This window comes from Lycium ferocissimum, chromosome 12 (genome assembly GCF_029784015.1).
Source record: "Lycium ferocissimum isolate CSIRO_LF1 chromosome 12, AGI_CSIRO_Lferr_CH_V1, whole genome shotgun sequence".
Lineage (NCBI taxonomy): Eukaryota > Viridiplantae > Streptophyta > Magnoliopsida > Solanales > Solanaceae > Lycium > Lycium ferocissimum.
The window spans coordinates 36342772-36355722 of record NC_081353.1 but is presented as its reverse complement, the minus strand read 5'-3'; the positions used below and the strand labels follow the sequence as shown (position 1 = coordinate 36355722).

Sequence of the window (12951 nt, the reverse complement as noted above, 5' to 3'; positions counted from 1 at the left end):
ATATATTATAAATTGGATTATGCTTTCGTGAATATCATAAACTTTAGAATAATATATTATAACTTGTCTAAATGAAAATTTGGTATTGCCATGTTGAACAGTTAACACAATTGAACCAAGAAAGATGATAACGTACACAACTAGGCATGAAAGATGCTAACGTACACAACTAGGTAATTTTAAAGAGAGAAAGAAAGTGGACATTTTCACACTCCTGGTAATCAAAAGGGAAAAAAAAAAAAAAGGCATAATACATAAACATGCCGATAAACATGGCTTAAAGGACAAGTATGCGCTTTTTAGGTGTCTGACAAGAAAGTAGCACTCTTGTATAAAGTTGAACATGTAAACACAAATGCTAAGATGACACATAAATTTTGGAGGTATCTAAATGATCATTTTGTAAGTTGGAGTGTTCAACTAACAAAGTGGAAACAAGTTGAGGTGCCTACTTGTGCACACCCAAAGTTAGAGGGCATACTTGCCGGCTGAGGCCAAATTTGAGGGCTTGTTTATGTATTATGCCGGGGAAAATAAAAAAACATCCGTATGATCTTTTGAGGTTTCACAAAAGTTTTCATTACAAAAATAAAATCTTACTCTTGGATATTGACCTCAGATTCCGACTTTTACAAGTGAAACTCTCAAAACTCTTTCTGAATTTCCTTTTAGTTGTAATTGGCTCATTGGGTTTCTATCCCCTACTCTTTCTAACCCACAACAGCTCATCTGAGACGCACAAGTAAACACTATACTCATCAAGAATGTCGTTCAGAGTCATATTTGTCATTCAAGAAAGCAGGCACTGTGACCTACGACCCGATGCCTATAATACATTTTTTTGGTTTAACCACACGGTCTCTGAAACCCACTAACACGACTAATCTGGATTCACCACGTGCAAGGTTCCACTATATCGAGCAAAAAGCTAAGAAAAGACTCAATTTGAAACGGAAAATTAATAAACGAAAAACAAACTGGAAGTACACGAAGCATTCTTCTGATAATGATGATATTGTTCTACGCTCAAAAGATTAAAAAAAAAGTTTGTCAGCACTAAAAGAAATGCTTAGTATGACTTTCCACAGTGTATCAAACTTCCAGCCCCCAAGAAGAGACCAAATATGGCAGCACTTCCTAGAGTAGTTTGTCCAATATATCTAATTTTCAGTAGACCGGGAACCTGCAAAATGTCAGAAATTTTGTGTCGTCATGGGCATTATATAGCAGGAAAACTTAAATCAGGATACAAAAAGTTGGACAAACTTGAGCAAATTTAAGAAGACTATAATAAGGAACCACAACATGGAACTTTGAGGATTCACAGATTTCTCTTGCATCTCAATCGCAAAAAAAAGGAAGAAAAAATCATAGACATCTCGACACAAAGGTAAAGAAACAAAGAGATGAAAAGCAGAATCCCTATTTTTTACCTAATTAATCCAGAAATTGATAGTAGTAAAGGAACAAACAAGAAATCGATTAAAATGAAAAAGAAAAGAACGAACTGTTGCTCTCATAAGTAGTATCCTCAACGCCCTCAATTAATGCTCGTCTACTTGACGTCTGAATTGTCCAGAAAAGACACAGGTATTACTTATGAGGATATCTTTATCTTGTTGAAGAAGAGAACTAACAAATGAAAATGGATCAACCAGACCACGACACAAAAACACCCTTTTGTTTTGTTTTCCCTTAATGGGAATTGTGTTCTTTTCTCTAAATGATCCTTTTGGAAAGAAAGAAAGAATATGTTCTCCTTATTCTCCAAATTGGCTGGAAAGAAGAAAGAATATGTTCTCCTTATTCTCCAAATTGGCTGTCTGTAACTAAATTTAACTCAGCTACCTTTTGAGAAAAAGTTTGGGACAACTTAAAGGATTAAGGCCCCAGAAAAAAAAAGGCCCCAGAAAAAGAAAAAAAAAAAATATATATATATATATATATACCCATCCAAGCATCAAGCCCTATTGTAACTCTTCTCATCAACTGCATTGAACCACCCTAGCTTGTTGAACTGCATTTGTTGTTTTAGTTTCCACCATACAGAAAATAACCATGCAATTTTTGCTAGAAATGAGCAAATTGTTGATCTAGCCATCACGCAAACATGTAACGAAATTTTCTCAGAGTTAACACTGTAATGAAGGGGCCAACATAAACCAAACCAGCTTGGGAAACAAAGTGTTAAGACCCCTACATGATATCATCGATAGATTATGATATGTTTCCATTGTTTAAAAACATCAAGTTGAGGATATCAGAAACTGCAAGCTGGTTAACCATCAATCATAAACTGCAGTATTGTTCCACATGTAAATAGCTTTGAAGGCACTTCAGTGAAATCAATGATTAAAAAACAAAAGCCTACATTATTTACTTGCACCACTACAACCAAGAAGTGGAGAATTACCACTAAAATCTAGCTAGCAGATTTTTAGAGCATAATAAAGAAAGGAAAAGAGTTGAAGATGGATTGCATAAGGAAAAGAGTGGAAGATGGATTGCATTCACAGATTATTAACTTATGGTGGTAGAAAAGGATAACGAACTTACCTTGTATCTAACAGCCTCATATGTCCCATAAACAGCACCTACAAATGAACACTATGAATTAAACAAAGTTCAAATTAAAAAAGGCTCTTTTGGTAATGTCTGATCGAGATATTGCCATCAAGCTAATCATACATCATAAACATCATACCACGTAAAAAAAAAAGTAAAGATACGTTCAGTAAATGGCAAAGTCCGGATCAGTAACCAATGAATAAAAGGAAACTTTTAAAATATACTCAGACAACCCTGAGTGACCCTTCATTCGAAAAATAGAAGTGAGGGATTTACTTCCTCCTTTTACACCAACTACAAAACCCAATTGTTTTACTACTATTAGGGCTTCTTTTCTTTTTTAGTCCAACAAACTACACAAAGTTGGTTTGGTCTCTAAGTCTCTTTTCTTCGTTCCTGATGTGGCAATGTGATTAGAATTGCCAGGTATAGTGCATCTATAATCCAGTTCATAAAAGGTTGCTCGTCATTTATTTACCTTATCAGGAAGAAAAGGTTGCTCGTCTTTTATTTACCTTATAAAAAAGGGTTGCTCGTCTTTTATTATCTTACCTTATCAACGTCTTTTATCTGCTGATGCCAATAAGCAAAATTATATGTTTCCTTTCTATAAAAAATAAATTACTAAGCAAAAAGCCCCAAGGGCTTTGGTCTAGTGGTAAGAGAGTAAAGCGAGATGTGTCGATTAGGCACATGTCACAGGTTCGAACTTTGCCACAGATAAAAGCTTAGCATTAAAGTGGAAAAGGGTAGTTGGTGGACCCGTTACTCACCCAGTTTCAAACTATCTGCTACTGACCCGCGGGGATTTCTCAGCTATCCAAAAACAGAAATTACTAGGTAGAATTATATGTTAAGTCTCATTGTCAAAAAAAAAAAAAAATTATATGTTAAGTCCAATTCTAACCTGTCCGCTCATATCTGCTAATACTCAGCTCAGTCAATCAACTATACCTCAATCCTAAACTAGGTGGGTCAGCTATATGAATCTTCTATACCATTTTGCCCTAATCCATCCCATTTCATTCCCCACTAATTGAAACCAATAGCTAAGGTTACTATACCCTAGCTCTGTTGCACTTCATTAACTATGGATATGCATATGATCTTTCCAGTTTGACGGCCCTACCTAAGGTTTATTAAATAAGACTTCCTTCTGCCTTTTCCTACCAGTATCATTGATAAACAAGCTTCAATTGCTTTTTCTTTTGAGCCAAGGGTCTATCAAAAACAACCTCTCTACCCCACAAAGGTAGGAGTAAGGTCTGCATCATCCTATCCTCCCCAGATCCACTAGAAGGATTACACTAGGTATGTTGTTGTTGTTGTTTTATCATTGATAAACAAGAAAACAGTATATATGGTCGATGTAATATCAGCAATGACTACTTATCCAAAAAAAAAAAAAAAAAAAAAAAAATCAAATACCAGCAATGACTACCAAATAATCCATCAATTACAGTCAAACCTCTCTATAACAGCATTGTTGGGTCCGAAATTTTTCAGCTGTTATAGAGAATGGCTGTTATACTTATACACTTATAGCAGCATTAACATTTAAATAATATTTCGCTGTTATAGTAAAAAAAGATGCATAAAATCTAATTTTCATTTTTAATTGCTAAATTTTAAGCTTAATCACACTTTGTATAACGAAGGAAAATCGTTTAATGATGAAAATATATATATTCATATAATTTTTTTTTTTGTTGTAATAGCGTATTAAATGATCAAATATTTGGTCAAAATCTCTACACTTATTATTGGTAATCATAGATATTCTATTTTTATAAAGATGATTAATTATTATATTACCAAAAAAAGAAGATAGCTGTTATATGAGGGTAATTTTACAAAGAGCATACTGTTATAAAGTTGGTTATTGCTGTTATAGGTGAAATGTTGTTATAGAGAAGTAAAATATAACATAAAAAATCGGTTCCGAAAAAAGTTGGTTGTTATAGAGAGGTGCTGTTATATGCGGGTGCCGTTATAGAGAGGTCTGACTGTACACCTCTCAGTCCAAATTAGTTCGGGTCAGCTATACAAATCTTCAATATCAATTCCACTCTATTCGGTCTCATTTAGATGATTGACCATATTATGACTAATTATACAGTGCCCATCAACATACTCCAAACTCTCCTTTTATCTAGACTAGAAATCAATTATGCAAAGCTCCCATAATTAGAGCTAGGAACCACTATCAAAAAAGCTCATAAAATCTAGAACACAATTGAGCAACGAATACAACAACAACTACTCCTCACTCCCAAATAAGTCTGAGGTCAGCTATATGAATCCTCACTGACTATATTACTCTATCAAACAACAACAACAACAACATACCCAATGAAATCCCACACAGTGGTCTACGGAGGGTAGAATGTACGCAAACCTTACCTCTACCTGTTTCTGGTAGACCCTCGACACGAGGACAAGCAGTATAAAAGACATGAAAAAAAATACTGTAAAAAGCACGAAAAGCCGTCTGAAAAACAAAGAAGCAGTAACTACCACATAATAGTACGATCATCGAAGTACAAGAAACAACAGATTGTAGCAGAAATAGAAAGGATATTACTCTATCAAACAAGCTCATAAAATCTAGAACACAATTGATTATTTTACCGTTAAATATGGCGTAACAAGACAAACTTAACATAAATACATGAGTAATTAAGTGGTGAAACAGTTAATAAGTGCATAATTTAATTAATTGAAGGTTTAATGTGTTTAGTCAAATATTATAGGAACTAAAATCATAATTTACTAATAATTGAGGGACCAAAACTGCTATTAACGTAGAAATTTACCAACGGCGCCACCAATTGCACCGCCGACCGCCACACCTGCCGTCACACGCGCCACGCAGCTATCTCTTGCCATCTCTCACGCGCCAAGTAAAATTGTTTTATTTTTTCTTCTTTTTTATTTCAAAGTAGCAAATGGTTTAATATTGTTTGTTTGGTGGACTGCAGAGAAAAACAATGACAAAACAGATACCATATGTTCTAGGTAAGTTTAAAAATAGTCCCTCAAATTTATTTTCCAGCACTTTAAGTTTGTTAAAAGTGAATTTTTTTACAACAAACAACAACAACGTACCCAGTAAAATTCCACTAGGTGGGGTCTGAAGAGTATAGAGTGTACACAGACCTTGCCCCTATCTTGTGAGGGGTAGAGAGGTTATTTCGCCAGTTAAATTTTCTGCAGAAACAACATGAAAGTGCCGTCAAATTTTGAAAACTGCACCTCATGAAAAATGTATTAGACTCTAGAAATAGACCAAGAATAACATCAATTGCAAAAACTACATATTCAAATATGAGTTCATATTAAATAATTGATTTACATGTGTTCCCCTTTAAATCTGTGATGATTGTAATATGGTACTCCCTCCAGATCAAAAAGAGTCTCCAGGTTAGCCAATTCTGACACCCCTTAAAAAAATACTAACTTATAGGCAAAATAGGTAATTTGACTAAACTATCCTTAATTAAATAGGTATTGCGATTTGATTACTTAACACTTAATAAGGCTAAAACTGAAAAATAAGGTTAATTCTTTCTTGATTCGGTAAGTGGACATTCTATTTTATCCGCGTAAACAATAAGTATTTAAATAACCATATTAAAATTTTGAATACTAATAATACTACATGCCTTTGGTTTTATATTAGAGAAAATTTGCTTTTTACCCTTTCGTTATTCTATTCTTTAATCTAGTTTCATATTTGTAGGTTGTTATCATTGTGAATAAAAAAATAGCTAGTAATAAAATTAAAGATTAAAACATTGGTAGTTTTTAATTTATTTGTTCTTTTAGAGACATGTACGGTGTATCCCACCCCTACGAGGGATGAAAACATGCTTTTTATAAATAAATAGAAAAAACATATAAGATGGAATTAAAATAAGCCATTATGAAATATAAGACAAACGAGTAAATAAATATTGGATTCCTCTTAGAAAATTAGAATTGATATGGCAAACTTATTGGAAACAAGTGATGGGTAATAAATGAAATATTGTTAACTAAATAAGTAATAGTGTAAATGGCAAATTGTTAAAATATGCTTAATTTGTAGAACATGATTGATATATTCAGAGTGGGTAACACATGAAAATCACTGTCTAATTCAGGTAGAAAAAAGGAATTAATAAATAATTGATGATAGTTCAGGTAGGAAACTCGCATATTTCGTTTGTTTTTTACCATTATCTCATATATTTATGAGCTAGTTATCCAACAAATTGGCCAAACTTCATCAAGAGATTTATAAACATTTACCAGCATCAAAGAAATTGATTTAACCATCTAATTCCCTTCTAGTTTGTATACAGAATCAACTAAACAGACTTGAAAAAAGTAAAAGTACAACAATCAAAAAACAAATATTGGCCTTTTAACTCTGTCATATTCATCCATTGATCAAAGCTCAGAGTTCTTGTCATAATCATCAATCTCTCAAAAAATTTGATTTCAGCTTCTTCTATGTGTGTATGAGAAGATACAACAAATTATTGCGACACAGTTTGTGCATTTCTGGCACTTTCTTTTACCATAGTCTTAACAAACAGTTCTCCTGCTCGGTAGGAAGATCGAACCTGGAGAAGAAAAACCTTCGTTAAATCACAAAACTTAAACAATCGGAGCAGTCAAAAAGATGACTGCAAGCTTGACAGACGATACGATTAAGAACAAACAAAGTCCAATTCTCCTGTTTCACAAGAGCTGGCTTTTTTTTCACTAGTACCATCCATGATCTCGTTAAAATTTCCACATTTAAAAACTAAAATCATAACAGTTTAAGGTCTTACCAAGGGACCACTGGCAACATAACGGAAGCCAATAGACTCGCCATAGTCCTTCCAAAAAGCAAACTTTTCAGGGGTAACATATTCTTTGACAGTAAGATGTAATGGGGTTGGCTGCACAAAATAAGAAATAATTGTTAAAGCCTATAGCTATTTGCAAAATATAACAAGTCTAAGCTGCTTGGAGCCTCAGACAGGAGATACGACGAAAAGATATTCAGCATCAATGGATCACAAAATTCAAACATCTAAAACAGATTAGATGAAGTCCTTCAAGAACACAAAAGTGGCATAAAATTTGAACCAGTAAAGCCACTTTCTATGTAGAGGTTGAATGCGGGTACCATATAGCTCACCTGTAAATACTGACCAAGTGTTAAAATATCAACATCTATGGCCCTTAGATCAGCCATGGCTTCCTTCAGCTCATCATCAGTTTCACCAAGTCCCAACATTATAGAAGTTTTTGTTATCATCCCTTTCTTAGCGAGTTTTGCATGTTTAAGCACAGATAAACTTTGTTCATACCTGCATCATCCAATATGAAATAGCTTAGCACCTCATACTTGTAATACAATCACTTGACGACACACCCATTATTAGCATTATTACTATTCTAGGGACAAATATCACACAAGTCTATTATTTTTTTTGAGTAACTGGTTGTACTGTATCACACAAGAATATTATGAAATGCAGTTAGTTCATGAATTCACAAACAAATTGTGAATCAGTTTGTTCCAATACAGGAAATTATGCTTAGGTACCCCAGTTGTGACAGGGCTTTAAACTGAAACAAAAATGTGGTCAGTGTCCTTCCCATTTTCTTCACACAAACAACACCAACTCACTAAAATTCTTCTTCTTTTCTTTAGATTATTATCTGTCGCTAATAACACATCTCTTAAACAACATGTGAAAAGAGCTGGAGCCCATTTGGATTGGCTTATAAGTAACTTATAAGCTGTTTTCAGCTTTTTTGAGTTTTTGGCTGACCAGCTTAAAGTCATTTTGTGCTTAAAATAAGCCCAAAAAAATAATTGGGCCCGTTTGGCTTAGCTTATCTAAAACAGCTTATAAGCCAAAAAAAATAAGTTGGGCTACCCCAACTTATTTTTTGTAGCCCAACTTTTTTTTTTTTTTTTTGACTTATAAGCTGGAAACAGCTTATAAGCTGCTTTTTTTAAGCCCATCCAAACAGGCTCCTACTCTTTTTGGTGCTATGGTATTCCTCTTTTGGTGCTATGGTATTCCCCACACCCACTTCTACACCTATTTCTTCTCTCGCTCCACAGATATAGTATGAAAGACACAATGCATTACAATGAACCCAACACCAATAGAAATTCGAGTCCAAACTTAAAATTCGAAACATTACGACTAAACCTACATAGAGCAGATAGCACCGAGATTCTTTATCTCTCTCATTACCCCTTAAGACAGTAACTGGACGTCCTCCCAACCCTTAACGTAGTTAGTGAAGCAGAAGTATGCTCTCTATCATCAGAAGTACCCAAGATCCGATTGGAAACATACAATTACCTTTTGACCATAACATGACCCTATTTAAGGGATAGTTAGAATTGCCAGAAATACCAAAAATTCAAGCTCAAGTTTCATCTATAAGCTAGCAGAGGCAAATGCTCAGTACATATAATGTTTAAAACAGAGAAAAGGAACACCAACTGTAATAGTCTAGCAACTACTATTCATTATATGTTTGGTAAATCATCTGTTTACCTCATTATTAAAAAATGTTTGGCAACTCATAAATGACATAGTTAAGATATATTGATCAATGTTTTGGTTCAGAATGTATACATCAAGTCACTAACATCGATGGATGTACATAAAGGCTGTAAATTACCAAAAATAGGAGTTTTTCATAGCACAGAACTGAGAAGAAAGTTTTCTCCAGAACGTACCCTGCCCTAGGATCTCTAACAATCCGCTGAAGTCGTTTCACAGTTTCGATGTTGTGTGCAAAAACGTCTAATCCAGAGTGAACTAGAGTAGACACGGCATTTAGATCACCACGGAAATCAGAAGTTAAACACTCGACCATGATATCAGGCTTGAGCAACTGAAAAAGTAATATAAGCATAGGTCCAGTTAATTGCACTTGATCCAATTGTGTAATATATACAGTTACTTTTGGAGAACACAAAATATACTAGGTTTAGTGAATATCAATAAACTCTGGACCTTCATGGCTTTGACTGTTTCAGCAAAGTGGCCACTCCCTCCATCAGGTATATCGTCACGATCAACACTAGTTAATACAATGTAATCCACACTGCAGAAGAAAAACAAGTCAACAAGGAACTATAATGCATATATAACTTCTAACACAAGTCCAGTAAAGGCAACATAAGTTTCTTCTTGTTGATGTACTATCAATTGGTAAGCAGCAAAAAATGCTTCAACTTTGCAAAACAAAAGCAGTATTTTTTGGTATATATCTGTTAAATGAAGGTTTATTTTCTATCAGACACCCTCTTTCATATTGGAACTCCATTTCTAAAGCTATAAACTACGGAGATTCTACAAATTCAAGCACAAAGCAGATGAGTTTTGCTAGTGACTCCAAAATACTAACAATCAACCAATATTAATCAATCAACTACACATCATTCCCACTAGTGGGGGAAAGGCTAGATAAATCCTCTATATTTGTTCCGCTCTACTGGGGCCGGTTTCTTTCCAATTCTCAACATGTTCTCTAGAACTACAGTTCTCTAAATTTCACATTTACCCCTACTATAATAAGTGAAAATCAGCTTTAAAAACTCTTGGCAAACATGCTCTATTCGAGCTTGTTTCATTCTAATACTCAACCCTTTCTCTAAAGCTAGGGAGTTCTATAAATCAGGGGCGGAGCTAGAGTTCTAGCTACGTGTCCGACAGAACCCAGTAGCTTTGGCCAAAATCCTGTATTTGTATAAAGAAACTCACTTTATATGTACAAATAATTTATTAAGATCCCAGTAAGCTATCTTTTCTAGAATCCAGAACCCATAAACTCAAAATTCTGAATCGCCACGGCTATAAACTACACCCTTATCAATTTAAGAGTTAAAAAATAAATAAAAAGTTCCTAGCAAACACAAGACCTAATGTAAATCATTGTTTATTATTTAATAATCTTATTTTACCCTTTACCCTACCCTTTTTTATAACAACTCTACCTTGTATCCTACTTTTCTTTATAATATTGTAAGTTTATTCTTCACATTGCTAATGTGCGGCATTGGATAACAATATTATCTATCCAAACGTCATATTCATCAAAACAATACAATATATAAAGGCATATATAAATAGGCCCTTAAATTTGGCCCTCGGTACAAGTATGCCCTCCAACACAGGTGTGCACAAGTAGGCGCCAACATGTATAAAGTTGAACAAGTAAACACAAATGATGACATGGCACATAAATATTGGAGGGTCACGTCAGTGCCACATCAGTATTTGTGTTTACTTGCTCAACTTTATACAAGTTGAGGTGCCTACTTGTGCACACCCCCAAAGTTGAAGGGCATACATGTCAACTGAAGCCAAGTTTAAGGGCCTATTTATGTATTATGCCATATATAAACAATATGGTACGATAATTATGAAACTAAGTGTGACAAAAATCTAGTTACAGATAGAAAAATTACCCCCAACTGGCAATAGCTTTAGCAGTATTAAGAGGTTCCATAGGATCAGGTGGAGCTGGATTTCTACTAGTCTTAACCGCACAAAATCTACACCCACGTGTACATGTATCACCCAATAACATAATCGTCGCCGTAGCAATACCATCACCACCACCATTCCAACACTCTCCGATATTCGGACACTGAGCTTCTTCACAAACCGTATTTAATTTAAGCCCAGATAACGTTTCCTTAACCTCTTCATATTTCTCCCCTTGTGGTGCTTTTTGTCTCAACCAACCGGGTTTTTTCACTGACGGATCTCGACCCGTGTACGGGCCCGGATAGGGCGACCCATTTGTGGGTGACGATTTGGGTTTTAGTTCAAGTGATTCGCATCTAATGGGTTGAACTGTATTTGCTTGTTTTGATGAAAAAAATGGAGAAATTGGGTTGCATTTGTTGAGGGGTTTAGGGAGAGGAAAATATACAGGTGAAGATGAAGAACAAGACATTAGAGAAATGGGAAGAATTTAAAGGTAAGAGAGAAATTTAGGTAATATGTGTTGTAAGGAAGATTTTGGAGATTAAATTTTGGATTCTGCATTGAAGTTTCCGCCTGTAGTTAGGTTAGCTATTCAGGAAAGTAGTTATTGAAGGTTTTTTTATTTGCTATAAGTTAAGTGGGTAAATCCACATTTATATATTAGTGATATATTCAACTTTAAACTAATTGAAATGTGCATTTTTTATTCATTTGCTCGTATTTATTTATAAATTTTTCATAATTATTAAATGTTACACCATTTAATTACTTATGTGTATATTAAGGTTATATTATTTCTCCATATTTGATGATAATATAATTCTAAAAATAGTCTAAATATAGCAAACTTCTTTCATAAAGTGATAAAAAAAAAAAAACATAGATTTCAATTAAGTGAAGGTTAAATATGATTTGGCAGATATCAGAAGACCAGAATAGAATTTACTAAAGGATTAAAATTGTTTTTTTCTGCATTTTTATTTTTACTAGTTTCTACGAACGTGCTTCGCGCGTTAATACCGTGTTGATTATTAGAAAGTGCTTTGAATCACAAGACCATTTGTAAGTATCATATTTATAATTAGGTGGTAATCTAAAGTAAATTTGTATATTAACCAACAAATTCCATTATAGGAAATTTTGGTCCTTAAAATTATTATGCATCACAACGTCTCAATCTTACTGATTTCAACCCTAAATACAAACGCTACACCAAATACAATTTGCAAATACTACTATATGCTTCAATTTTGCAATTTGGGAATATTATAGATGATGTTATTTATCGATAAATTAAAATAAAACCTAATTGACAAACAAAATATTATTTGAGAATATCAAGATAAAATTTAAGAGAAAGAAAAAATAGTACTATTGGATGAAAAAAAAGCTAATATATTTTCTATGATTAGATATTTTTGATATATACTATGCCTACTTACTCTTGCTTCTAACTAATTATATATAAAGATCGGCATAGTTAACTGCATTGACACAGATTATCGATTAGTGTGATTTGTCGTGATAGAACAATACACCATTAAATGATTAAGCAAAGAAACTACAAAAAATTTGGCAATTTTAAGAAAAAATATATAAATTGACTAAACCACCCCTAATTAAATATGCATTGGGATTTAATCACATAACACTTAATTAAGCAAGTTTTCAAATACTGGAAAGATAAGGTTAATTGTTTTTGATTTATGATAAGTGGACACTTTTTTTATCCCAAGAAGATTAAGTACTTTGGATTTGAGGAATACAATAAATATTAAACCAAACTACAATATAAAATTCATTCTCAATGTTTAAACATAAAATTATTTTGAGAGTTGCTTTATACAAAAAAAGAGACGGTAACAAAAATGTTTAC

At 33.6% G+C, this 12951-nt stretch overlaps 2 protein-coding genes across 2 annotated transcripts; both read right to left on the bottom strand.

Annotated features, from left to right (window-relative positions):
• Positions 1–984: 984 nt before the first annotated feature.
• Positions 985–5533, bottom strand: LOC132040453 (uncharacterized). The gene is made up of 3 exons (XM_059431091.1): positions 5385–5533; positions 2557–2594; positions 985–1183 (listed from the first exon to the last, which is right to left on the bottom strand). The coding sequence occupies exons 1-3, from the start codon at positions 5455–5457 to the stop codon at positions 1070–1072; spliced, it is 225 nt and encodes a 74-aa protein (XP_059287074.1). The 5' UTR covers positions 5458–5533; the 3' UTR covers positions 985–1069.
• A 1301-nt stretch (positions 5534–6834) lies between these two features.
• On the bottom strand, positions 6835–11686 carry LOC132040037 (lipoyl synthase, chloroplastic). The gene is made up of 6 exons (XM_059430644.1): positions 11051–11686; positions 9594–9684; positions 9314–9471; positions 7745–7916; positions 7392–7502; positions 6835–7178 (listed from the first exon to the last, which is right to left on the bottom strand). Exons 1-6 carry the CDS (start codon positions 11542–11544, stop codon positions 7092–7094), a joined length of 1113 nt encoding a protein of 370 aa, XP_059286627.1. The 5' UTR covers positions 11545–11686; the 3' UTR covers positions 6835–7091.
• Positions 11687–12951: the final 1265 nt, after the last annotated feature.

Coding starts and splice junctions, on each gene's coding strand:
- LOC132040453 (XM_059431091.1), bottom strand. CDS start 5,457: ATGGCAAGAGATAGCTGCGTGGCGCGTGTGACGGCAGGTGTGGCGGTC. Junction 2,595..5,384: donor TGCAATTGGTGGCGCCGTTG/GTAAATTTCTAC, acceptor GTTCATTTGTAG/GTGCTGTTTATGGGACATAT. Junction 1,184..2,556: donor ATGAGGCTGTTAGATACAAG/GTAAGTTCGTTA, acceptor GACATTTTGCAG/GTTCCCGGTCTACTGAAAAT.
- LOC132040037 (XM_059430644.1), bottom strand. CDS start 11,544: ATGTCTTGTTCTTCATCTTCACCTGTATATTTTCCTCTCCCTAAACCC. Junction 7,917..9,313: donor GTTAGAGATCCTAGGGCAGG/GTACGTTCTGGA, acceptor TGGATGATGCAG/GTATGAACAAAGTTTATCTG. Junction 7,503..7,744: donor CACTTGGTCAGTATTTACAG/GTGAGCTATATG, acceptor TATTTTGTGCAG/CCAACCCCATTACATCTTAC.